At 44.0% G+C, this 27,393-nt stretch overlaps 2 protein-coding genes across 3 annotated transcripts in view; one reads left to right on the top strand and one right to left on the bottom strand.

Moving 5' to 3' along the window:
* Positions 1-6,396, bottom strand: part of TDRD10 (tudor domain containing 10) — a 61,656-nt gene extending 55,260 nt beyond the window's left edge. The window contains 2 exon segments of the mRNA XM_066364058.1: positions 1,160-1,188; positions 6,183-6,396. Coding sequence (XP_066220155.1) covers positions 1,160-1,188; positions 6,183-6,396 — 243 coding nt within the window.
* On the top strand, positions 6,204-27,192 carry SHE (Src homology 2 domain containing E). 2 transcript variants are annotated; one of them, XR_010748805.1, is made up of 7 exons: positions 6,204-7,165; positions 9,362-9,488; positions 17,813-18,118; positions 20,165-20,321; positions 20,784-20,903; positions 22,180-22,969; positions 23,357-27,192. XR_010748805.1 is itself a non-coding variant. In XM_066362371.1 (6 exons), exons 1-6 carry the CDS (start codon positions 6,563-6,565, stop codon positions 22,364-22,366), a joined length of 1,500 nt encoding a protein of 499 aa, XP_066218468.1. In that variant the 5' UTR covers positions 6,204-6,562; the 3' UTR covers positions 22,367-22,992. The 2 variants fall into 2 exon arrangements, 1 of the variants encoding a protein (XP_066218468.1); XM_066362371.1 differs by lacking the exon at positions 23,357-27,192 and having other exon boundaries at positions 22,180-22,992.
* The last annotated feature ends 201 nt before the right edge of the window (positions 27,193-27,393 follow it).

Consider the following 27,393-nt stretch of genomic DNA (forward strand, 5'->3'; position numbering starts at 1 on the left):
TCTAAACCAAGGACATTGTGTTTCAGAGTTAACGTTAAGCTGAAGAAGGGGAGGGGGGAAAGAGGGAAGGAAGGAAGGAAGGAAGGAAGGAAGGAAGGAAGGAAGGAAGGAAGGAAGGAAGGAAGGAAGGAAGGAAGGAAGGAAAGAAGGAAGGAAGGAAGAAGGGAAGGAGGAAGGGGGAGAGGTGAAGGGGAGGAAGAAGGGGAAAGGGGAAAAAAGGGGAAAAGGGGGAAGGAGAGAAGGAAGGAAGAAGGAAAAGGGGAAGGGGAAGGGCGAAGGGGGAGGGGTGGGAAGGGGGGTGGAAAGTGCAGGAGGGTGGACAGTGCAGGAGGGTGGCAGTGCAGGAGGGAGGCAGGGAAACCAGCACATGCAAAGGCACGGAGATATGAAAAGGCTTGGCACATAGCAGAAACTGTGTGTAGCTGGGAATAGCTAGAGTGCACATGGCATGAGAGTGAGTAATGAGAGAGGAGGCAAGGCCACATAATGAAATCCACTGGCTGCAAGAAGTGGGTATAGGGTTTTAACCAGAGAGGCGACATCAACACAGCTGGGCTTTATAAAGATCACTCTGGAGATGGTGGAGGTTGAAGTGAAAGAAGGTAAGAATTAAAGAGAAGCATAGAGTTAGGAGCAGCAAATGCAACAATGACTGAGGGTGTGCACCATGGCAGTGACAGGGGGACACATCTGCCATGTGTATAGAAATGTGGCAGCTGACTAGAGCAAGAGTAGAATCTAGGTGGAACCCAAGTTTCATGCATGGACAGAAACTGAATAGGTTAACTAAGATACACGTATAGACGGAAGGTCTCAGCGCCAGCCAAACCCCCAGGCTAACTCACCTAGAGACTTCTACTCCTCCAACACCATTCTTCCCCAACAGGTCAGCAGAGGGTCAGAAGTCACTGCTGTTCCAGGACCTGTCAAACACGGGCCTCAGTGTCTTACCTCCCACTCCCAGTTCTGATGAAGGGTTTCCCTTCTTCCTCCCAGACTCAGGTTCTAAACCAGGAAGCCTTCCACTGAACCTTTGTCATTGTTAATCAACTCCTGGGGTTGACTCCTAAGCTCTAGGCACCGTGAGGCAGGAAGAGAAGGAAGAGAAGGCTGTGTGGTGGAAGGAGCCTTGTTTATCACAAAAAAGGAAGCGACTTACATGCTGCAGTTTCTTCCCAACAGGATCTCCTGCAAAGCAAACCAGCCACAGTTAGAGGAGTACCAGGATAATTCACCAGCACATAATTACTGAATAGGTACTGTGGCAGTCAGAATAACGAGCCCCTCCCTAAGTGGTCCACATCCTAATCCCCAAAACCTATTAAGGATTCTAGTCACCAGTTCCAATGTGGGGTTTCAACACAACCAAGCAATACTCCAGACATCAACTGATGTCCAACAACTAAACTCAATTCTGACCTGGAGAGAGTATCAGATTCCATAGGTTAAGGACTCAGTCCTACACGACTTCCCCCCGTTCAGATGCCAGTCCCTTGCAAGCCCAGGTTATCACCTGTGCTTCCAACTGACAGGCTATAGATTGGAGGTTCCCAAGACCTCCTCCTTGGGTTCAATCAATTTTCTAGAGCAGCTCAGATTTGTAGCCAGATGGAAGAGGTGCTTAGGACAAGGCGTGGGGAAAGGGCACAGAGCTTCCACGCCCTGCGGGTGAGCCGCTCTCCCCAAATCTCCACATGTTCACCAACCCAGAAGCCCTCCAAAACCTGTCCTTTGGGTTTTTATGAAGTCCTAATTACATAGGGAATATTGATTAAATTATTGGCCATTGGCGATTGGTTCCACCACAGCTTTTCGTCCTTCCCCAGGGGTGGGGAAGAAGAGGGATGGACCAAGGGAAAATTTCAATCCTCAAATCATCTGGTTGGGTCCTCTGGCAAACAGCCCCCTTCCTTAAGGGCTTTCCAAAGTTATTTCATTAACCATAAGGTACACTCATTGCCATTGCTCCCCTCACTTAAGCAAGTCCAAAGATTTTAGGAGGTCTTTGCCAGGAATTGAACAAAGCCCAAATACATATTTCTTACTATAAGTCACAATATTATACCTATGAATATGTCAATTTCATGGCAAGGGGAAATTAAAGTTGCCAATGAGCTGACCTTAACCATAGGAATCCTTCAAAGTGAAAGAGGGAAACAGAAGAGAGGGTCAGACAGAGATGTAACAACAGAAGCAAGAGTAAATCAATGTAATATGACAAGAATTCAACTACTATTGCTGTTTTGAACACAGAGGAAGGGGGCCACAAACCAGGGGATGCAGGCAATCTTTTCTAGAGACCAGAAAAGGCAAGGAACTGGTTCTCCCCTAGAGCCTCCAGAAGGTATGCAGTGGATTTTAATTCAGCGAGATGCGTCAGACTTCTGGCCTACAGAACTGTAGGTTGTATTGTTAAATCACTAAACAAGTGGTAATCTGTTATAGCAGCAAATAGAAAATAATTACCATGAGCAACTTTAAAACCACATCCGCCTCTGCACAGTGTCAAGCCTGTGGCTAGAATGGAGCCTTTGGAGTTAAGATAGATATTGTTTTTTAGTCCAGCCCAGAGACCTTGAGCACATTTTACCTGTCAAATGAGGAACAAAACACCTGTGCCCTGGATCACAAGGGTGAAGTGTGGTACTGTGCTTAAAGCACTTGCCCTGTATTAACCCTTTGAGTAGTACGAACGTTCATGTATGTCCTCATGCCTCCTGACCACCCAGAGTACGATCATAACAAAAATTTTTATTTTAAAAATGTGTAAGGCAACATTTTAAAAAGGCAAATGTATATTCCTTTTGTTTCTGTAAATTGGTTACCAAACACACATGATTTTAAGTTAATAAAACTATAACTGGAACTAATTTCATTTTTTGAAAAAATACTTACTCCTGGGGGTCAGCAAGCATAAAAAAAACTCACTACTCAAAGGGTTAAGAGCTCAGTAAACGGTAGCCACTGGGTTTCATTTTATGTATTTCACCAGCCCTGCCCTATGACCCTGTGGAGTGTTATCTTCTCAGTTTTACAGATGGGAAAGGCAATGCTCACATGAATAAATAAAATGTGATTATATTCACGCAACAGAATATTATTTGGCAATATAAAAGGAATGAAGTACTGATAAATGCTATGACATAGATGAATCTCAAAAACTGGCACAGGCATCAGATGACTTATGTAAGATTATAAAAGAAGCCTGACCCGTGGTGGTGCAGTGGATAAAGCCTCAACCTGGAATGCTGAAGTTGCCTGTTCAAAACCCTGTACTTGTCTGGTCTAAGGCACATATGGGAGTTGAAGCTTCCTGCTCCTCCCTCCTTTCTCTCTAACTCTCTCCTCTCTAAAATGATAACAACAACAACAAAAAGATTATAAAAGATACTGAAGTCTCTGACTCCGAAGGTTTGGTTCTTTTCCTACAAACACAGAGCTGTCAAAGTCATTTTAAAGGTTTTTTTCTTTACTTTAGAGAAACATAAATTAAAACATTAAATTTTTAAAAATGGTAACTTTTTCCTCTAAATTGTTCCTAGCTGTGGGAAGAAACAACAGCTTTAGCTGCAACTAAATTTAAATAGAACTAAAAGTAGTTAAGATAATTAAAAGATGTAAATATGGATATATAAAAACAGAGAGGTTTATGGGCAGAATCAGGGTTACCGGTGTTAGTCTCCATTTCCTGGTAATCCCCAGAGAAGTCTATAGCCTTTTGGAGCAGAGGAGGCACCAACATCTCTCAAGCAAAGGCCCAGAATAAATCTTTCAACAATGCCTTTTGGGGCCTGCCAGGTGCTAACAGCTAATATGCATGGTCTCATTTAATTGTTAAACACTAAAAGCTAGACATTATAACCCCATGGTAAAGATGAAGTCCTGGAGGCTCAGAGACAATAATCTGGTAATTTGTCTAAAATAACTTAATCTATGCTCATTAATGAAGAAGCCTGTTTTTGGAATCCAGACCACATGACTCCAAAGTCATGAGTTTCCACTCTATTGCTGGGTCTGGAGAAGTATCTTACTTGTTTTTGTTATTGTTGTTGTTTTAAAGAGAGAGAAGAAAGCGTGAAATATCAATTTGTTATTCCACCTATTTATGCATTCGTTGGTTCATTCTTGTATGTACGCTGCTGACCTGGGATCAAACCCTCAAGCTTGGAGTGTCAGGACGATGCCAACTGAACTACTCAGCCAGGGCTCTTATTGGTGCTTTTAAAAAGACAAAGACTATATGAAGAACCCATATAAACCAATAACAAGAAGATAAAGAAACCAATTGGAAAGTGGAAAAACAATCTGATAGACATTTCTCCAAAGATAAACAAATGGCAAATAAGCACACAAAACATCATAAGTCACTAGGGAAACGCAAATCACTTTACACCCACTAGGATGGCTGTAATAAAAAGGACAGGCAATAATAATGTGTTGAGGATGTGGAGCAACAGGAACCCTCATATTGCTGGTAGGAATGTAAAATGGTGCAGCCACTTTGCAAAACAATTTGGCAGTTTCTCAAAAAGTTAAACAGAGAATTCCACATGGCCGAGCAATTCCACTCCTGGGTATCTAATTAAGAGAAATTAAAACAGATATCCACACAAAGACTTGCTCATACGTGTTCAGAGCAGCCTTGGTCTTAATAGCCACAAAGTGGAAACAAGCTAAATGTCCAACAACTGGTATGTGAATGAATAAATAAAATGTGATTATATTCATGCAATGGAATATTATTTGGCAATATAAAAGGAATGAAGTATTGATAAATGCTATGACATAGATGAATCTCAAAAACATGATGCTAGAGGAAGGAAGTCAGACGCAAAGGCCACGTATTTTATCAGTCCACTTTCTAGAGATAGAAAGTAGATTAGTGGCTGGCTGCCTGGGGTGGGAAGGAGGAGAGGGGCATCAGTTGTGATTGCCAAGGGGCACACGGTTTCCATTTGAGATGATGGAAATATTCTAAAATTAGATTGTGGTGGTGATTGTACTGTAAATGTATTAAATACCTTGTATTTGTACACTTTAAACAGGTGAATTTTATGCATGCAAATTATACCTCAATAAAGCTTAAAAAAAAAGTCAAGAAACATTTTCAAGATTGGCTGGTGTAAGCAAGCATTTCTTTTGCCATTCCAGTTCACAAAGCACCACTCACACAAATGAAGCCCATGCGTGGCCAGGATCGCCCAGTCCCCATGGCTTGTAGTGAGGATTTAGAAGCTTGAGCTTCTGTGACACGTTTAGTTTTTTTAAGCTAAAACGTTTTAGTAATGCTTCAAAAAGTAGAGGGATGGAAAAGGTCTCTTCCAACGTAGAGTGCCCCACAGTTCTGCACAAAGCACTCCCCACCTGCAGAGCTTCGGTCACTGCTGTTCGCTTCCACTTACCACTCCCACCATCCCCACCAAAAAATTCTGCAGAAGCCCCTGGTGCAAGCAACCAACTAAGCGCCTCGGTATCAGCGCTCCCTGCCACCCTGGTGTGGAAATGGGGGTGCGAGTTTCAAAACGGCCTCCCAGCGCCCCTGTCTCCAGCACACATCACCCTGCAGTCCAGGGCCTGCACCCAACAAGCCGTACCTCTCCCGGGCTAGGAGCGTCTATCCCGAAGCCCCGACACCGAACCTTCGCGCCTTATCGCCATGCGCCCCGCCTCCTCTGAGACCCATCCAAGAGTCAGGTTCTCCAAGCGGAGCAGTGCCCCGGGAGAGCGCGGGAGCGCGGGAGCGAGTGAGCGTTGTCTTTGCTCCCACTCTTATTAGGCATCCCCCAACACACACCCCAAAAATAACGTTTATGACAACGTGGAGGTAGCGGACCCAGCTCGCCTAGCTCTCTGGAGAGCGGGCGCGGTGGGGCTGCTTCCGGGGTGGGAGAGAAGCACGTGGCGCACCCAGGGCGCATTTGAAGGCAGCGCCTGACCGAAACGCTCTGTGCGTAAGTGGGGATACTCGAAGCTTCTGGGCACCGCGGGCCAGCACGTGCAGCGGCTGCCACCTTCTCCGCAACGTGCACATCGCCCCCGCCCCCCCCCCCCCCCCCGGCCCGCTCCTGCAGAAGCTCCGACTCCACCACCCCCGGATCTGGGCGGGAGGTGGCTGGGCTGGGAGGCGCCACCGCGGAGGGGTGGGGCGCGCCGAGGTGGTTGGCAGCTAGCCGTCGGTCTACCGTCTGTCACGGCGCCGGGGACACTCCCGCCACCTCCGCTCCGTGCTTTCTTGTCCCTGGGAGTGTGAGCAAGGCTGTCCCGGGGCTTCCGTGGGCCGAACTTCACCCAGTCCGAGAGGAAAACGCAGGGGAAGCCCCCGGCGCCCCCAGAGAGCCGCGGAAGACCCGGGCGGTGCAAGCGCTGAGGACGAGCCCGGGCGGGGCCCCGGTGCATCGTGACTGTCGCCGTCCGTGTCCGGAGTAGCGGCCCGCGCCCGCACGCTCGGCGCCCGGGGCCAGGGGAGCCCCACCCTGTCGGCCGTGGGCGAACGCTGGCCCGGGACGCGCGGAGCAGCCGTCGCAGGGCCTTGCCGCGGCCTCCAGCGCCTCAGCCCCGGGGAATGCAGTGGCCCCCGGCCCCTGGAGTCTCTCCGTGTCTGGGCTGGGCCTCCTCGCTCACCTGCTCCGCGGCCACGACGCTCCTGAGCCGCGCCGGCCGGGCCCCCCTCATGGCGGCCAAGTGGTTCAAGGAGTTCCCCCTGAACCTGAAGACCGTGTCGGAGCGGGCCAAGCCCGGCGGGGGTGGAAGCGGCAAACTGCGCAAGAACTCGGAGGCGGGCGGCGTGGGGCCCACCCCGGTCAAGGGCCGCAAGAACTCGGCTGCCGAGCTGGGGGGCGGCAGGGCGGGCGTCGGCCCCCCCAAGGACAGCCGGCTGTCTCGGGACAGCCTGCAGGGGCTGATTCAAGCTGCCGCGGGCAAGAGCCGCAAGAACTCCCGGGCCACGGAAGAGGAGCCCCACCGAGGCGCAGCCAAGAGCTCGGGCTGCAGCACCTACATCAACAGACTCATCAAGGTGGACACTCAGGAGAAGAACGGGAAGAGCAGCTACCCCAGCAGTAGTAGCAGCAGCAGCAGTACCAGCAGTTCTTCCTCCGCGTCCTCTTCCCCTTCTTCTCTGGGCCCTGAACTGGACAAGGGCAAGATTATTAAGCATCAAGACACGGTAGGAATCCAGCCTCCCCTAGACCACCTGTCCCCTACTGAAGCGAAACAGTGGGAAGGAACATAGCGAACCTACTAATCCCTAGGTAGGGTTCCTATGCTTCAGACAAGGGGAGGATGTGTTTCCCCCTCTAACATTGTGTGGCTCCTTAGTGACCATTCAAGTTCATTAGGGTTTTTTTATTATTATTTTTGAAAAATCCTCATTCTGGGGATGGGGACCTCTGCAGAAATTTACTATCCATTTAATTTTGTTAGCATTTAGAAGAGTGATTGAATGAAACGTTCCTACTTGATTCAGTTTGGCCCCCTTGTAGATCGTTTATTTTAATTTTGATATCCAGGGGGGTCCAAAACTGGACTGTGTATAATTTTAATTCTTTTTGAGCATAAGGAATGGTAACCTCTGAACTGTCTAAGTATGGATTTCAAAGCTCCAGAGAATGGGTTGGCCAACCCAGCCCACCCCGCCCCCAGTCGGGAAGCTCCACCTAGTAAAGGGCTTCTCTGAGCTTTACTAGCACCCACTGTTACAGCCCTTTCATTCAGTCCGTGATGACCAGGCGCTGTGCCTGTGCGGCAGCCATAGAGGATAAAGGGCCCAGGGCTCTGCAGGGGAATACAGAATGAAACAAAGAAACACTCTCAAGGAAATTACAGATGGGGAGAGAACTGCTTCTAACACACCAGGGGTTTTCTGGGTGCTGTCCAGTGTGAGGCATTTAAGGTAAAGCATTGAGCATGTGAAGAGACTCACTCCATTCTTACAGAAATGAGTTAGGTGTTTGCTTGTTTGTTTTAAATCCACTCTTCTGTGGGAAAAGGGGAAAGAAAAGAGCTCAGACTGAGCTTTCAGACTCCAATCGAGATGATCATGTCCTGTCATAGGAAATTTAATTTTTTCTTGCCCAGGCTTCAAACCTGCTGCCTGCCTGGATGGAGTCAGTCAGTAGCACAGACCATGTGTGTCTGCATTGGGTACTTCTATTCCTTCCTCCATTCATTCTTTCCACAAATATTTACAGAGAGCCTACCCCGTACCAAGCACTGGGGGAGAGCCATGAAAAGACTGCCAAGGACTCAGTTGGTCCAGATATTAGTGGTCTACCTGACTGACTAGATCCTAAGCACCTTGCAGCCAAGGGCTGCATATCGCGCTTCCTGTTCCTCACTGCACTCTGGGAATGCACTGCATATGGTGGGCAGTCAGAAGAATGGAGCCAGGAGTGAGTGGTAACCACAGTCCTCGGCAGTGGCTGCCTGGTTATTTTTGTGGTCATCACTTTGGCATGTCTGAGTTTTTTAGGCCATCTCCTCCCAGGTGGAAAGTTCTCATCCAGGTGGCCCCTCTTCTTCACTTCTCTCTATTTATCTAAATTCTTTCTGCCAGCTCTAGTGGTCCTTTTCTGTGAATTCTTTGGAGAATGTAACCAGCAATTGTGGAACAGGCTTCTTCCCAGAGAAGGGGCCTTTTTATCTGACCTCCTACATTGTCACAGCTGCTACAGAACAGAACTATTGTACGCATACCACCTTTCCAGGCCCCTTTGTATTTTTGGAAGAATAGGTGGTTTTTGACAAAAATACTGATCGAAACTATCTGATTGTAACCTCTAAGTCCGTCTATGAGTTATTGAACCTAGAACTCCCCCAATACTGTTTATTTCTTATTATGAAGCCTGTCTCTTTAGAGCTGTTACAGATTCCTTGAGGACAAGAAGCAGGTCTTGGTCTTATTTTGATCCCCTAGCCAGTGCTGGTAGACATTCAGCAGTGTCTGGGTGATTGAGTTACCGTGACTGAGTCATCTTACTGGCATTAAAAGGACCAAAGTCATGGAGAAGGTGGTAGACCAGTTTGGTTTTTTATGCCCTAAAGCTATAGACATTCCCCATTCCCCACCCCTGCCACCCTTTAACTCAGCAAATTCTTTATTGCTTAGGGATAGAAAAGGAGGTAAAAAAGTCTTGAGGATCATCAGAATTTAGATGAGCTGTTGACAGTCAATTATGCTAAAAATAATATCAGATGTTTGTGCAACTGGGTGAATAACATGATCAACTGCAAAAACTATCCAGAACTGGTTGGAGATTTTGGGGTCTTTTCAGATCAGCAGATTGTCAGTAGCCATTTTAATATCACTGCCATTCTAGCATATGATAATCCTTAGCAACTCTCCTCTCTGGTTCTTTTACAGGTCATCATTTTAGAAGACTATGCTGACCCATATGATGCCAAACGGACAAAAGGTCAGAGGGATGCAGAGAGAGTAGGGGAGAACGATGGCTACATGGAACCCTACGATGCACAGCAAATGATAACAGGTTTGTGACCAGGAGCTGCTGAGTAGGGGCAGAAAGCTCACACTCAGCATTTGGGGAACTGGGGTGAAGCGATTTAACCAGCCCTGCTGATGAGAAGAAACAAATTTGACCTAAAACTAAAGTCAAATATTTAGTTAACTTCCTGTATAGTTTATATCCTTCATTTTAGAATTTGCAGGGGTCTTTAAAGTTTTTCTAATTCTATGTAAAATGACACTCTTAGATAGTGAGTTTACAGATCTGCTCAGAATATGATCTTTAGTTTTAAGATACTTACATGCATTGCTTGCCCACTTTAAAAGCTTTGACATCTATCATGAGAGTCATAAATCTATACTAAGGGATTAATACATTCTTAAAGGATTTTAAGTTGTTAAAAGATTCAAAAAGACAGTCCTCTGTATTATAGTAGAAGATTGATTTCCCAACAAACTCACAACATTAGAGCAAAATATTTAATTACTAAGGAATGATTACAAATCACTGGCATGAGCCAAGCCATTCAAGGCAAACCTAAAACCAGGCAATAATCTTATAACTTTTCAAGGTGGGACAATTCCAATTCATGACCTAAGCAATCACCCTGTCATTTTTGGCATCAGACTTTGCCCTTTTATTCATAAGTCTCTTAAATTGCTGTAAACAATACTTTAAAATGATATGTTTACTAGTTATTTAGCTTTTATGTGTGAATTTCAGAGTAAGTTATTTATTTACCTAATTTTTCTTAAACATTCTTGAATCCAAAATGAGAAGTGAAGTTTCTGAGTGCTGACTCAAGGGAGCCTCATTTGAGTGTCATGGATTTCATGCCTGGGAAAGGAATAATTAGTCACTCATTCAAGACTGTCTCTTCTGTTTAGAAACAGGTTGGAAAGCTGTCAAGCTCAGGCTCCATAAGCATAGTCTCAGCAGGGTTGAGCAGAAGGGTAATGGCAGCCCCCTGGAAGAGTCAAGACAGGCTTCAAAATGAAAACGGGCTGCCACAGGAAAGCACTGCTGTTTCCTGCGCTCTGCCTGCAGAGATAAGGCAAGGGTGTACCCTGGCCAGGCTGTGACCCTGAAGGTCACTGGACTGTGACCTCTGATGAAATCTGTGAATGAAAGGAAGTAAAAATGAACCTAGTCAGAACTTTAAAAAATATCAGCTGTTTGAAAGAAATAGGAGAGATTTACTTTCACATAAAATTAAGGAAAAAAATATTCTTGAAAAAAATATGTTTACTTTTGACTCACCTTTCTTTGTCCTTGGTTTTTATTCCTCTCTTTCTCTGACTGAAATAAGTAGTTTATCTGTACGGGCCCAGCTGTTTATTTGTGGAGCCATACTGATAATGAGGGAAGAGCTTTGCTTCTTAAAAATGAATATATCTTTTTGTTTCTTATATAATCCCCACAAAACTCTATAACGGGTCGGGAACCTATGGCTCGCAAGCCAGATGTGGCTCTTTTGGTGGCTGCATCTGGCTCGCAGACAAATCTTTAATAAAAAAATAATAATAACGTTAAAAATATAAAACATTCTCATGTATTACAATCCATTTATTTCCTACTGCTCATGTTCATGGTTGCGGGTGGCTGGAGCCAATCACAGCTGTCCTCCAGGACAACACCAAATTTTTATTGGATAATGCGTAACGTACACGGGTCATTGTATGACTCTCACAGAATTACATTTTAAAATATGTGGCATTCATGGCTCTCTCAGCCAAAAAGGTTTCCGACCCCTGCTCTATAAGCTAGGGGACTCCAATACAGGATCAAAGAGTTTCTGATATGTCTATGGTCACAAGACTTTTTAAGAGACAGAGCAGAAATTAGAACCTAGACCTTCCCACTCCAAATAGGGTAGTCTGTCTCCTACACCAAATTACCACAGACATGAATTAGTGCATACAAAAGCACTTTAAACTTTACTCATAAATAAGGCATCTCAGACTCACAAAGAGGGTTATAGTGAAAAGTCAAAATTGTCCAACATGAAATAAATGTAATAATAATAATAGCTAGCATTTGATATTCAAGCATTTATTAAGTTCCAGGCTCTGTTTTAAATTGTTTATGTGAATAAATTCATTTAGGAATATGGAATTAATGTATTCAACTGGAGAATAAATTCCAATTATTAAAAATTTAAATAACTTTTTAAAAATACTAGATTTTTTTCTTTGCTTTTAAAAAATATTGGCAAATTTTAAAGTTTCTTCATTTAAAATATATATCAAAGAGCACTTTATCAATCAATGTAGAGAATATACCTCTTATTCTACCCCGTAGGTGACACAGCTGGACAAAATAACAGGAAGTGAGTTTATCGGAAGCTGGGAATAAAAGATTTGCTGCTGGGTTTTTGTTTTTCTTAAACCTTTTACCTTTTTTGTTCAGTTTTCTCCTTGTGATGATTTGTTGTCAAATCCAAGTTCAGAAATGTCCCATATTTCTTGAGAAACCAGGAATCTCTTTTTATTTTGTTTCCGCATTTCTGTAGGAAAAGGAGACAATACTAATGAATGATTTAACTATGGAGCACCCAGCCTCTGTCCTTTTTTAATACCTGTGAAGTGGGAACATGTCTGATTTTAACAATAACTTTGGTGTCTAGAACACTGCTCACGATGTTATAACATCCAACAAGTATTTTTTTTACCATGTACCAGGCCCTATGCTAGGGTCTGGGCATATAGAGAACAAGACTTACATGACACATGTCATTATAGACCTCACAGCCCAAAGGGCTAACAGACCTAACATCAATACAGAAGGAAATATGTCACTGAAAAGTATGGTAAGTGACATGAAGTAGAGAAGTAGAGTCACCATCTGCCACGGGGAATAGAGAGGCAGATACAGAAATTAAGAGGTAGTCAGTACTTTCCTCTGGCCAAGTAGCTGAGACCCAGGTGCCCTGGATCCGTTTCAAGACTTTGCTCTTAACTTTTAAAAGTTAAGAATTTATAAATTTATGAATAAGTTCTCACTTAGATTTATTCAAAGGATTGTTTATAAAAAGATAGGGCTATAACTACAAGGCACTAATAATATAAATAGTATAGGCTTTGTTCTGCTAAGTTAGCAGAATCATTGTGGCTAAATAATTCGTAGAAATATTTATATAAGTTAGCATTATGGGTTATAGCCACCAAATTAAACTTAGCATTAAAAGGGTCTTTAGTAGCTCCCCGAGACAGCCATCATTCAGCATCAGAACCCCTTCCTCAGCTGTTTCACAGCGGGGGAAAGCTTGCTGGGTACCAGGCTTACCAGGTCGCCTCACTAACACCTACAACCCTGAGAAAGAGGTCTTAGAAGTCTCTGTGATACAGTTGGGAAACCAAGGTTCGGAAAGATTCAAATTTGTCCAAATTATACAGATTCAGAGTGGAGCTTCCAGGTCATTCAACAACCTTTGATTTTAGTTAGGAGCGCCGGTCTCGGGTGGTTTTACATTTTTTATTTTTGCCTGCAAATGGTTTTATTGGTTTATTTAACTAGTGAAATCTAAAAGAATTTTATTGTTCAGGTGTCCATTTAAAAGATTAACCATTAATGGGAAAAAATATAAATAGAAGACTATTTTTGATTGATTTAATTTGTCGATGCCTTCCTTGTTAAACTCAAATTTTAGGGCTTCTGAATTATATCTTTTGTGTGTGTGTGTGTGTTTTTTCAGAAAACATTAAAAGTAATCTTAAATAAATTCAAGCACTGATAAAAGATATGAGTAAAAAAGTTACCTAACAGCCCTTTTTCTGATTCTAAGAGGAAAAAAAGAGCCTTATGAGGCTCTAAGTTTAGTGTTTTGAGAACATTATGAAATGAATTAGGGGAAAAGGTGCATTATAGAAGTTGTAATGAACGTTGTACATGAGATCTTTGGGGCATAAAATAAGGTATGATAAAGAAAGCTCTGGAGTCAGTGCTAAGCAGCCCCCCCCCCCCCCCCAACTGTTGCACAGCCTCAGTTTATTCACCTGTGAAAATGGGATAACACGTCTCTCACCCCAGTATGAGGCTTCACTGAGATGCCAGGTATAACACACTAGCACATGCGTACCCAATGAATATATAGCCATTGTTTTGACACTCTAGAGAGAAAATTCCATTTTCAAAGAGAATTTGAGGAATAACAATTGCTAACTTCAATTAAATAAAAGAATGTCTTAGTCTTCTGTTATGCTTTTAAATATAGGTGGCATAATTATGTACAGCCAGTGTCGGGCATTGCAAAGGGAAGATTTGAGCCCATGTTCTGTTTCACACCATGTTAGCTGGTGCAGGTCAGGCCTGGGTTTCAGCTGCAGATGGGTGTTTATCTGCAGCCTGGTGGCCGCATTCTGTTGTCTGCCATGTAAATGGCCTCTATCAGCAGAGCCAGGGCGTAGCTTCCTCTCGCCATTTCCTCCTTCTCAAGCTCGTTTCCTCCCAGAGCCAGCTCTGCACGTCAGGGGCTATTCTCCCTGCAGGAAGGGTCAGCTTGCAGCCCCACGATTGTTTCTGTTTCTATGGCGCCGCAGGTTGGGGGCAGCCAGGTGTTGGAATGGACTGGAAGATTACTCCCCTTGAAGGGGCGGAGGGGCCTTGTGCTCAAACCCTTTTTTCCCCTAATTAAACATTGTTTAAAAAGATGATAGTACTTTACAGATTTTGCCCAATCCCAGGACCATCCCGGGAAGGAACATCCTCAGCTATGTGTTTTGCAGTGTTTTTCCCAGAGCTCTGTGTGCAAGGCACATATTTTATTGCCTAAAATAGAGGTGCAAGGGCCTCAGCTCAAAAGTAAAAACTCAAATGCACGTGTAACAATAACTCAGGATTCTATTCTATCATTTTAACACAAATTCAGTGAACTTTTCTTGTGATTAGGACTCGTACCTTAAGGTTGGAATCAACTATTTTTCTGTTTAGTTCAACTGGTTCAGAATGGAGGCGAGGAGCGCGGGAAAGGTTTCTTCAGCCTGCGCCAGACTAAACGGAGAGCAAACTTAGGTTTTGATCAGAAACTTAAAAATTCTAAATCCATCCTATGAATTCCTTTGTGTTTTCTCTTTCCTTAATAAAACAAAACAAAACAAAAAACCTCCAGCCTTATCTTAATTGAACCAAGAGCAGAGTAAGTTTTTGTTTCTTATTTTCCATAACTCTGTCTAGAATAAGCAGTGAAGAAAAAAAGCTGTTGGACTGAAAATTAAGAAGCTTGGACAGAGATGCAGGAGACCTCAGACAACCCCAGGCACCTTCCCTGGCCTGAGGGCAGGGACTGCTCTTCTAGTGCTCCGGTTCTGATGTGGAGGCTTCACATTCTGGAGAACCCTTCTCCTTGGGGTGGGTCTAACAATGACAAGATGAGCTCTGGAGAGTGGGAAGAATGAGAGGGGGGTCCATGGGGACCCAGAAAGTGTGGAAGTGCCTCTCAGGCTTAGCTTCTTATTAGAATCACCTAGGGGAGCCTTTGCAACTAATTCCCTGGACCAATTAAATCAGGGCCTCTGGTGATAGGACCCAGGCCTCAGTGGTTGTTAAAGCTTCCCAGAAGATTCCAATGAACTGCAGTCAGGGACCCCTAGCCAGCAGAATTATCACCTCACCCTATCAATAAATTTTGTCCTTTCTAATTTAGTGTCCTGATTTTAATAACTTTTTCCTTGAATGTTTCATTTGTTGCCCTTGTTATAGAAGTCTTGCTGAGTCAATGATTCTTCTCGATAGAGTATCGTCACACCCATTTTATCTATAGACAGTCTCACTTTCCTTTGTTCTGTGGCATCACAGTCTTGTGATCCTCTTCTTCCTTACCTGACCACTCCTTCTCAGTCTTCTCTGCTGTACCTCTTCCATTCACCTTCAACTGACCAAGTCCCAGATTCTGACTTTGATCCTCTTTTTAATCTGCTTCCTTTCCTCTGGTGATTGCTTTCATTCTCACAGTACTAACAACCATCCATTTGTAACTGCTTGACACATAGCTCAGACCTTCATCTCTCCGCTGAGCTCTGGATCCATATTGTCACGTGCTTAAAGAAGTTCCAAAGCTCTTTCCTCTCTCTCTCTCCCTCTCTATATCTCCCCTCCCATCCATCCAATTATTATTTAGCACAACTATCCTGCAAAATTAAACAAGACAGTGGTTGTCCCTGTCTCAGCGGCCTCCACCAAATTGGAAATACAGAGACAGCAATAAATGTGTACAGTGGGAGAAGTGCAAGGTGAGAGTGGGTTGGCAAAGTGGGGGCACCTGGGAGAGGTGGAGAATTGGAGGAGAAAGATGCTAGGTTAGATTTCAGAGGATGGAAGACCACCCAGACACTAGTGGGCAGAAGGCAGTATAATGCTCAGGGAACTTCACAAGTTCTGTTTGGTTAGAATAAAGGATTGGATTGCAGGGGGACAGGGCAAGGATGTGTTGAGAGAAGAAATTGGAGATGGAGACAGATTTGGTCACAGAAGGCCTCCCATGCCATGGGTGGGATGTTGAGCAGTTTAAACATGCTGAGCAGCCTGACTGGGCGGTGGCACAGTGGATAGAGCATCGGACTGGGATGCAGAGGACCCAGGTTCGAGACCCTGAGGTTGCCAGCTTGAGCGCGGGTTCATCTGATTTGAGCAAAGCTCACCAGCTTGAGCCCAAGGTCGCTGGCTTGAGCAAGGGGTCACTTGCTCTGCTGTAGCCCTTTGGTCAAGTCACATATGAGAATGCAATCAACGAACAACTAAGGTGCGGCAACAAAGAATTGGTGCTTCTCATCTCTCTCCCTTCCTATCTGTCCCTCTCTCTGACTCTCTTTGTCACTGTGACAAAGTAAATAAATAAATAAAATTAAAAATTAATATTTAAAAAACCATGTTGAGTAGTTTATACCTTAAATAAAAGTAGGTAGTTGCAAGCTTATGGAGTGTTACATTTGAGATGAGTTGTTTGTGTTTAGAAAGGTCTTTCTTGGTCATGACCACGGGACAGATTGAAGTCTTCCTGACAGACATTTGGAAGAACCACAATGCATCTGTTGGTCTGTATCGCCAGCCCTGGTTGTCCTGACTTTAGGCATCTTGAACTCTACCTGCAATGTGTCTGAGCCCCACACTAGTCAGTTCCTAGACACCACAGTGGCTGGCTGGCTGGTTAGCTGGCGGTTGGTTGATTTGCAGCAGGTTTTTTGCATCCATTTCTATTCCTCAGTCCAGATCATACCATTCTGGCTTATTCCATCCTGTACACTGTCAGAGTTATTTTCCAACACACAAATGTAACTGTTATTACCTGTTTAAAAAAGTTATTCTCCATTGCCATCCTTGCCTTTACAACTTCTACAATTTCATCACTTTGGTGCCCTGGTCTGCCTACTCTTCTGGCTTCTTCTCTGACTACCTCTTTCCTCTCTTGGCCTCTGTCCTTTGAACTTATCTCTCAACTCCCCCTTCTGGGAACAAGCCCTTTATGGTTCCCACCTCCATATCTTCACTCATGCAGCTTCCTCCACTGGAAATGACCTTCTCTATCAGAGTCAACTCATCTTCCATTTCTCTTCCATTTGGAGTCATTCCAAATGTAGTGGTGAAGACTGTGGCTTCTTGAAGTCCAGCTTCCTGCTTTGGAATCCAGGCTTTGCAATCCAGGCTTTGCCACTGAATGGTTTGGGCAATTTCCTTAAACTCTCTGTGCCTCAGTTTTCTCTTCTGTAAGATTGGGTAACTAATAGAACCTATCTCACTGGGTGGCTATGAAAATTACAAAGTGCTTACAGTGGTACTTAATGCACACTACACCATTCATAAATGTTAGCTGTTGTTATCATTACTGTTTTCACCATGACACCTCTTTTGATTTTTTTTATCCTGCAATTATTAGCCTGTTTTGTTTTATTTGTGAATGTGTCTGGTCTCCCCCACTATATTGAAACTCCCTTGAAGTCAAGAATTCTGTCTAATGCCCAATGCTTTGAATATAGTAAATACTCCATCGATTTTTATTAAAATCCTTTTATCTCAGCTCCTAACAACAAGTTAAAACTCTGCAAGTGAACCATACTCCGAGCCAGTATGGGACCACCAACTGTAGGACTGGTTGCCTGAGGCCACTGCAGGTAACCCCGGAGGCACATCTGTCTTCAGAGGTGACCCCTAATCCTATGATTTGATGCCATTATCTGGCTCAGAGGAGGTGTAGGCTCCTTCCTACAGCTGGGAAGTAACCAGCCCTTAAGGAACAACGTGAGGTAGTCTGCCACCTTCCCCCACACAGACAGTCCAAGGGGAAGAGCTAAGTTGAGTAACTACCAGGCTTCCATAGCACTTTTCTTTCATGGTGTTCTGTGTGGTGCATTTTTCAGAAATTAGACGCCGAGGTTCCAAAGATCCCCTGGTGAAGGCTCTTCAGCTGCTCGACAGCCCCTGTGAGCCCGGGGAGACGGGCGCGAAACCGGAGGCGCTGGCCAAGAGACGGAGTTCCAAGGACCTGCTGGGGAAGCCGCCGCAGCTGTACGACACGCCCTACGAGCCTGCGGACTGCGGGCCGGAGCGGAAGGCGCGGCCCCCCGACGCCCACGGTCGGCTGCCGGAGGACGACGAGCGGCCCGCGGCCGAGTACGAGCAGCCGTGGGAATGGAAGAAGGAGCAGATCGTGCGGGCGCTGTCAGGTGGGGAGCGGGTCCGTGGCGGGGGCGGCGTCCGCAGCTGAGGGTCTTCGCTGCACTCTCTGCAGCCCTGCTGGGAAGGCTGCCCTCAGCCTTTCAGTCAACGCCTCATTTATTTCCTCAACTGCACAAAGTCTCTTTTTCTTAGGAATTTGGTAGAGGGAAACAAGAATTGGTCCTGGTTGGCAGACCTGGACTGAAGGAGAGCTTTTAATATTGCATTTCTCTTTTATCCTTCTGGGCATCTTTATCTTCCTGTCTTTTCACAGTGCACAACTGTTTTGGAAATAACTAAAATTAGCGTTTTTCAACCGCGGGTTACCAATCCTCCAGAAATTTCCTGTGGGTCTGTGAAAGAGCCACCCTGATGTATGAAGATTATATATACACCCAATGATCATAGTCATATTCGCTTATGAGTGGCTTCTGCCTTAGTGGTCCCCAAAATAATTCTCCTATTTTCACCAGTCCCCAAGTGTACAAAGCTTGAAAACCACTGCCTTAAATGACTAATGAGACACCTTATCTGCTTCCCACTGAAGCTAACTGGGAGCAGCACTTCTAACTCCTAGTTGGTGCTTCTGAAACCTGTCAAAATCCCTATTTAGAAAAGGGATTACAGGTAGAGGTGACTGAGAAGCTGGATGAAGCCAGCTTGCTTTTGGGGGGAGTCAAAAGTCCTCCTGAAGGAGTCAGTTCTTCAAGTATGAATTTTTACCTGACGAGGAAGGTCACAGGTTGTCAGTGATTACTAAAGGTAATTTGCCCTCCTGCTCCTCCCGGGACATAGTTTCTCAACTTGGCTGGGCACATAATTTCTTTTGGCTTTGATTTTTGTTTTTTATTTTAGATTTTAGAGAGAGAGAAACAATGAGGGGGGGACAGGAAGCATCAACTTGCTGCTCCTATGTGCCTTGACCCGGCAACCACAAAGGACTCAAACCAGCAACCTCAGCATTCTGGGTCGATGCTTTATCCACTACACTACCACAGGTCAGGCTACCTTTGATTTTTAAAGTTAGGAACATCTTTTCCCTCCAACAGTAAAGCCAAGTTCGCAATTAAAAGTATAGCCCTGGCCAGGTAACTCAGAATGTTGTCCTGATATGCCAAGATTACAGGTTCAGTCCCCCATCAGGTTACATACAAGAATCAATGAATGCATAAATAAGTTGAACAACAAACAATGTTTCTCTCTCCCTCTCTAGCTCTCTTTCTCTAGCTCTAAAATCAATAAACAAGCCCTGGTTGGATGGCTCTGTTGCTTGGAGCGTCATCTGGAAGTGCCAAGGTTGCCAGTTCAATCCCTGGTTAGGAAACATACAGGAACAGATTGATGTTCCTGTCCCTCTCTCTCTCCCCCTTCATCTCTCTCTCTAAAGTTATAAATAAATAAGATGTTTAAGTATAGTTAATGTAAAGGGTGCAGAGATAAAGTAATTTGATAGCAGACCTTCAAGTCAGGTTGAGGTTTCCTTTAGTCTTGTTTTTCATAAATCTCTATCGGCACCTGTCGTTCTGGGTGCTGCTCGTTTTCTCTCTCTATCTTCTATCCAGCCTAGATGGCATGGCATCCATGAGGCATTATTCCATAGTTGCCTCCTGTTTCACAGGTGATTTCTGCTGTTGTCTTATTATTTCACAGTAAAAACTGTTCACTTGACTTTGTAGAATGATACACACTTTTGCAAGGAGTCATCACCTTTAACTATGTTTAGTCTTTTAATCTAAATGTACTAGAACTTAGAGGGCTTTTTTTAAGTACATGCTGAACTATATTAACGTGATTTTCTTTCAGACTCTAAAAGTTCTTTACACTGATGAATGTCTTACAGAAAATGTAGCTGTCAGTGGACGCTCACAGTGTGATCAGATATCAAAGACAGCAGGAGCTCAGCTGTCCCAGGGTATTTGCAGAATATGTTAGCTCACATTAAAGGGAGGGAAAAAGCTTCTTCCCTAAACTGAGGCAAACAAGGAGTATTTTATTTTGAAGTTAACATGGGTCACCTCAGTGACCTCTGATGTTAAATGGAGCCTTCCTTCCAGTTCAGTTTGAAGGCTCTGAGCGACCTTCCACGAAGGAGGAGACAGTGAGGCAGCACCACCGACAGAAGAGCTGGACCCAGAAGATCTTGAAGCCAGCCCTGTCTGACCACAGTGAGGAGGAAAGAGTGGACCCGGCCCTGCCACTGGAGAAGCAGCCGTGAGTCTCCTGCGCAGCCGCGTAGCAAACAATACCTGGTAGCTCATCCACAGCCTGGGGGTGGGGAAGCACACTGGCCCGTTGTACATGATCGTTATTGCTCATGAATGCTTGTCTGGGTGGGACTTATTAGTGAAACCCTGTTTTCAGAGCCCAGTGTATTTGTGCAGAATGGAAAGTGTTCTGCATCTCAAGAGCCTGATTTTAAATTTCATTCTTCTGTATAGAGTGAAAACTTCTAAAGTGACATTAGCCCCAGTAGCTCCCTCTTGTATGATTGATGGGTGTTGTGATCCAGGATTACCCAAAGCTGCATTTTGTCTGTTCTGAATGTGAAGCAGAATCTAGTCGGGGCTGTTGAGCTTCTACCAGAAGTGCATTTCAAATAATGCTTTATGGAATGAGGCCCTGTCTGGATTTCTATTTTGACAGTTGTGATGTCTTCCCTACCCCATTTTTCAGTTGGTATCATGGTGCCATCACCCGTGCTGAGGCTGAGAGTCGACTACAACCCTGCAAAGAAGCTGGTTACCTGGTTCGAAATAGCGAGTCAGGGACCAGTAGGTACTCCATTGCACTAAAGTGAGTGTGGCAGCCTCGGGGGCCCTCCCATGTGGGGGCTGTGCCATGAGGGTCTTTCCTATCATGGGTATAGAGCCAGTCAAAGAGGACAGCATTTCAGGGTGGTTCAGAGGGGTGTGTATTGCCAGAAAATAAAATACATTTGCTTGGACTACAGAATATGAAATGCTCTAAGTAGAATGCAAAATTGGTTTTGGGTGAACGCCCCAATATCTCTCATGATAATGAGGGTCCCATTTCATTGTCATTGTACATTAATCAATTTGCACTTTACATTACCCGGTCTAGAGTGAGTCCTCTCACCAGAGAAATAACTCCTGATAAAAAGAAAAATTTCTGACAGGACAGTTATGTCATTCTTTTTTTATTCCCTAGTGTTTTGGGATTTTAATCAATCAGATCCCTTGATTGTTCAAATGCCAAGTGCAATTTTGATACCAGCTTCTTCTGGTGAAGAAGGAAACGCTGACTTGTTATTACTCCCTGTCTGATTGTACACAGAACATTCATTTTTGCCTGGTAGGGCTGGTGGAGCTTGAATCATGGAAATTCTCATTGCTCCGCCAGTTCAGCGGTGCTATATTAGAGGATCATTGTCAAGCGCCCTAACAGCATTTCCTTCCTGAGGAAGCTGAGCCCCTGCAGCTGAAACAATCAGACTGGAGGGGAAAAGAGGTTGGGGTGGGAGGGTGTTGGAGCAATATGGCTCAGAAAACGGGATAGGCCACCAGATATACAATACCAGGAATAGCTTTGCTATGTTCCTGAACTGGTGCTCACGGATTAGATCTTTGAGCCTTCAGTGCCAGCTGTCATTATATACAACCAGGGACAGTCTTTCTAGATTGAGGTGGAGAACAGGGGGCGGGGAAAACAGTTTTTTAAATTATTATTATTATTAATGTATTCTTTGGGGAGGAAAGAAGGAGGAAACCTTACACATGTCCTTTTAGTCATGATGAAGAGTGTGGGTTTAGAACTCACCTAGTGATCTGATACTTGGGTTTAAGCACTAGTTTGGCAATTTGGGGGCCAGGAGGGACCGGACTTGTTTTGGTTTTTGGTTTCTTTTGTCTAGTACCTGATGACTTGTGTGTACTAAGGATAAATAACTGAAGGGTGACACACATTTATTGAGGGCTGCGTTTGTTTATAACAATTACAGGAATGGGTGAGAATCTGTCCGCCTATGAATCTGGCAGGGGTTGTTTTCAGTGGGGAGAGATACCCCTGCTCACTCATTCATGTCTCCTCCTTGGTTTTTATTTTGTTGCAGGACTAGTCAAGGATGTGTCCACATCATAGTGGCTCAGACCAAAGACAACAAGTACACACTGAACCAGACAAGCGCAGTCTTTGACAGCATCCCTGAAGTGGTACACTATTATTCCAATGAGAAGTTGCCTTTCAAGGGGGCAGAACACATGACCTTACTCTACCCCGTGCACAACAAGCTGCACTAAGGTTCATCCATCAAAAGCCCTGGCCGACCTCTCACACCTAAGAGGGCATCAGCACCCAACCAGTATCTCAGGGGACAAGGCTGGACTGTGCATAATAATTAGTAGAAAATGGGGGGTCTTCATTGAGAAGTCAAAAAGTCTTTGAGTTTGAATCCATTCCGTGACACTTGGTTAATGACCTGTCCCTTTTCTCCCTGCTAAGTAGCTCTACAATAAGAAATCATAATTTACCAGTTACCTCCACTCTCTGGAGTAGGGTGTTCTATCTGGGGTGTGACCCTCAGCAGAGCTAAGCCAGAAGTCCAGAAATAGCAAATTTCTCCAGTAATGTGTTAATTGTTGCCTGGAATAACTGGTCTCCAAACAAACCAACAAAAAGGCACTTCACTTTTACATAAGACAGCAAAAAATAATCAGACCAGAAGAGCATGTAATATTGGACCCCTTCTTGAGCAAAAGGTTGAACAGTAGAGAATAAGTGAATAGCGGACCTTAGAAAAAGCTGTCTTTCTCAAGCGTTCTAGTTCAGCTTTGGCATCTGTGAAAATTCACAATTTTAGGGTCTGGCAAAAGGATTATTTTGTTAGTCAGCCTTCTCAGAAAGTTTGTGGTTCCTTTTTTTTTTTTTTTTTTTTTTTGTATTTTTCTGAAGCTGGAAACGGGCAGAGACAGTCAGACAGACTCCCGCATGTGCCTGACTGGGATCCACCCAGCATGCCCACCAGGGGGCGATGCTCTGCCCCTCTGGGGCGTCACTCTGCCGCGACTGGAGCCACTCTAGCACCTGGGGCAGAGGCCAAGGAGCCATCCCCAGCGCCCGGGCCATCTTTGCTCCAATGGAGCCTTGGCTGTGGGAGGGGAAGAGAGAGACAGAGAGGAAGGGGGGGGTGGAGAAGCAAATGGGCGCTTCTCCTATGTGCCCTGGCCGGGAATCGAACCCGGGTCCCCCGCATGCCAGGCCGACGCTCTACCGCTGAGCCAACCGGCCAGGGCCATGGTTTCTTGATCTCTGAACTTTTTCATCATTTTAGCTAATCAGTAATATAAGCATAAGTAGGAAGAACAACTAAAGAACCACCAATATAGGCTTTCACCAAGATGGCGATGTAAGTAAATGCAGTACTGATGTCCTCCCACAACAGCCACATCAGAATTATAACTAAACTACAGAACAACCATTATTCAGAACTGCCTGAAATCTAGGTGAATAGAAATCCTACAACTAGGGAATTAAAGAAGAAACCGTATCAAGTCTGGCAGGAGGGGTGAAGATGCAGAACAGGCTCGTACTACACCCACGTGTGATGAAGGAAAATCGGGATGGCTATCTCAGCTGCAGTGGTCCCGCCCCAAGGAGCAAGGGGTCCCGTCTCCACTGTAGCCCTCCCCCAGTCCAGGGTTCTAGTGCCAGGAAGAGAAGTCCCTATAACTTTTGGCTGTAAAATCCAGTGGGGATTGAGGCTGAGTAAGATGTAAAGGCTGCTGGAATCTCAGGTGGCTCCTCTTAAAGGGCTTCCACACCACAGACTTACTTGAACTCACTCCCTCTGAGTTCCAAAACTGGAGCAGCAGCTTGAAGGGCACCAGGGAGGAACTGAATTGTCTAGCATCAAGGAGTATGAACTGGAGGGGTGGCTTTCTCCCAGACAGAAGTGCTGGCAGACAGGCTGTTCCTTTGCTGAGCTTTCCCCACATGGAGCTGGCAGGTGGGGCCATAGTTAAGCCTCCATCAACCTGACTATCACTGTTTGCCTGGTCCTGCTGATTGCCTGAGACCCAACCCAACTTGTGGGCCCACCTACACTGTTTCCAGTGGCTTTGCCGTCTGAATGTCCTGTCTTAGTTCACACTTCATACTTTCCTAAAATTTCTCAAACAAGCGGCATCTGATGTTAGCATACCCTGTACCTCTCACTAAGTGGCCCCAGACCCGGTGCTAGCAGCAGCTAGCCTTGATTCACGGCTTGGCCTCTCCTTGGCCCTTCATGCCCAGCATAAGTAGCAGCCATCTGCAGATTGCTTTGTAGCTCATGCCAGCAGGCCCCAAGCAGAACATAGGCGGCAGCTGACCTTGGTCAGCACCTCCTGGGAGGCCCCAGAGCCACTGTATTCACCACACATTGATGCACTATCTGCCACCTCCTGGGACAGATTCAGTGGGCACCAGAAACCTGCTGAAGTAAGTCCTCCTCTGTGGGGTGGGCCTCTACACAGCTGATCCTCCACCGTGGTTAAAGCTAGTCCTTGCTGCTGATTAGTCTATGGGTAAATCCATGCCACTGATGTACCAACAACAACCAAGGCTCAACTACAACATGAGGGTATACATAGGCCCCACAAGGCAGGGAGGGGTACACCTGCAGTGCCCAGCTCAGGTGAACAAGGAGGCTGCAGCACTGGACCCTACAGAATACCTACGACATTAGGCCACTCTGCCACGCCCAGGAAATGTAGTAGCTCTGCCTGATACATTAAAACAAATACGAGGCTGCCAAAATGAGACAAAGACACGTCCCAAATGAAATAACAGAACAAAACTCCAGAAAAAGAACTAAATAAAATGGAGACAATCTGCTAGATGCAGAGTTCAAAATGCTGGTTATAAGGATGCTCAATTCACTTAATGAGAACTTTAACATGGAAACCATAGAAAATAGCCAGTCAGAAATGAAGGATATACTAACTGAAATGAATAATTTACAGTGAATCAGCAGTAGAGTACATGATTTGGAATATATGAAAGAAAAAGACACCTAGTCAGAACAGCTCCCCCAAAAAGAAAGAATTTAAAAAAAAATGAGGATAGTGTAAGGAGCCTCTGGGACATCTGCAGACATACCAACATTCACATCATGGGGATGCCAAAGGAGAAGAGAGCAAGAAATTGAAAACCTGTTTGAAAAAACAGTGACAGAACACTTCCTAATCTGGTGAAGGAAGTAGACATGCAAGTCCAGGAAACACGGAGTCCCAAACAAGATGAACCCAAAGAGAACCACACCAAGACACATAATAATTAAAATGCAAAAGGTTAAAGACAGAATCATAAAAGCAGCAAGAGAAAAGCAGTTATTTACAAGAGAGCTCCCATAAGACTGTCAGCTCATTTTTTAATAGAGCTGAATAGAAGTTGACTTGAAATGCAAAGAAACTTTGCAGGCCAAAAGGGAATGGCAAGAAACATGAAATGATGAAAAGCAAGTACCTACAACCAACATTACCCAACAAAGCTATTATTTAGAATCAAAGGGCATATAAAGAGCTTCCCAGACAAGAAAAAGCTAAAATTCATCACTACCAGACCAGTATTACATTAAATGTTAAAGTGTTTTCTTTATTAAGGAGAGGGGGAAAGATAAAAAATATGAACACTAAAATGGCAATAAATATATATCAACAGTTGAATCTAAAAAACAAAATGAACAAGCAGAACAGAAACAGACTCATAGATACAAAGAACATTTTGGTAGTTGCTAGATTGTGTGTGGGGGGGTAGGTGAAGAGGTGGTGGGATTAGGAAGTACAGATTGGTTGTTACAGAAGAGCCATAGGCATGTAAAGTACAGCACGGACTATAGTCAATAATATTCCAATAACTATGTATGGTGTCAGATGGGTACGAGATATATTGGGATAATCACTTAGTAAGTTATATAATGTCTACACCTGAAATTAATATAGTCTTGTATGTCAACTGTAATTGAAAAATTAAAAAAATTTTAAAATTCAAATTAAAAAACGGAATCACCAATATAATTAAGTACTGACATGATTACAATGCTGAATTATAGAGTAAAGCAACAAGATTTTCATTTCTGATTTTTAAAAATCTGAAAATTTACAAAGCTCAACAACTGTTTTCATATTGGATAATTATACCAAACTTTTGATACCTTTGGTTTTGTCTTTGTGCATTGTGGCTGTTATGAAACTATTTTCAATTTTTGCTCCTAAAATGAGATTTGCTTTATTTTTAGGGTAAATTTAAAATATATATATAACGCTAGGGTCTGCTACTATGCACTGGGTCTCTAAAGCTTGCAAAGTGTCTTACGCTGTACAAAGCAGACCAGTTCACACTGTGTGAAAATATTTTCAAAGACTGAGGTTTCCTCTAACTCTGACTTGCGTAAGATACTAAATCAATACTCATAGTATTATCTTTATGATTTATTGTGAACATATATTACCAAGCTATTTACTGTGAAAAAAACCCATAGGAGTGGAATACTGTGAGAAGACTGTGGTGAGTGGCTCTAAGATTAGAGGTGAGCAGATGTTTGTGTTCTAGGGTTTGTAATCGGGTTTCTCAAACTGGTTCAGATGCAAATGTGCTGACTGTCATCAATGAAAGTTAATTTTTGTAGTTTTTTTTTAATTTACAAAAAATATTGGTTTGGTTAATTTGGGGGAAAAACATATTACTCTAGTTATTAGCCATCATTTTACAATTATGATTTAGAAGTTAATTTGTTTCCTTATTCAGTTAAGGGTTGTGTGATCTTGTTTTTAAAAATTTGAGGGAAACTTTCTCACTGGCTCCCAATGATTTTATAATAAAGAATGTTCTGTTTTTTATGTACTGATAGAATTTTTTTAATGTGTATTGTTTCGTGTACTCTTCTTTAGTACAAGATTTAAAAGAAAATTATCATCCCTAATTCCAATTCCATTCAGAATATTTATTGTCTTGATATACAAATAATTCATTGTGTTAAACTTATTTTTAGTCCAGTATTCTAGAAATGAAACCTTATTTTTAACTTAAACTTATTCTACAAAGCAACTACAGCAGTTATCCTAATTTTAATAAACACAAAAAGCTTTGCAAAAACTTTTCTTTGTGTACTAAATGATTCTTGGCGCATACCCAGCTACTGTGATGAATGTATAATGAAACAACATTTTGAAAGCAGACCTGATACATGGAGTGTTTATTGAGCTAGCAGAAGCTCAGTATTGTGCTTTTTCTATACTGTTTTTTGTGACAGTCATACTGTTTTCTTTATATAATTAAAAGTGGAGAT

Source organism: Saccopteryx leptura, chromosome 2, assembly GCF_036850995.1.
Source record: "Saccopteryx leptura isolate mSacLep1 chromosome 2, mSacLep1_pri_phased_curated, whole genome shotgun sequence".
NCBI lineage: Eukaryota > Metazoa > Chordata > Mammalia > Chiroptera > Emballonuridae > Saccopteryx > Saccopteryx leptura.

Excerpts from the sequence above, each read along its gene's own strand:
- SHE (XM_066362371.1), top strand. The coding sequence starts at position 6,563 with ATGCAGTGGCCCCCGGCCCCTGGAGTCTCTCCGTGTCTGGGCTGGGCC. Across the intron at positions 9,489-17,812 it reads TGCACAGCAAATGATAACAG|AAATTAGACGCCGAGGTTCC; the intron begins GTTTGTGACCAG and ends TGCATTTTTCAG. Across the intron at positions 20,904-22,179 it reads AGGTACTCCATTGCACTAAA|GACTAGTCAAGGATGTGTCC; the intron begins GTGAGTGTGGCA and ends ATTTTGTTGCAG.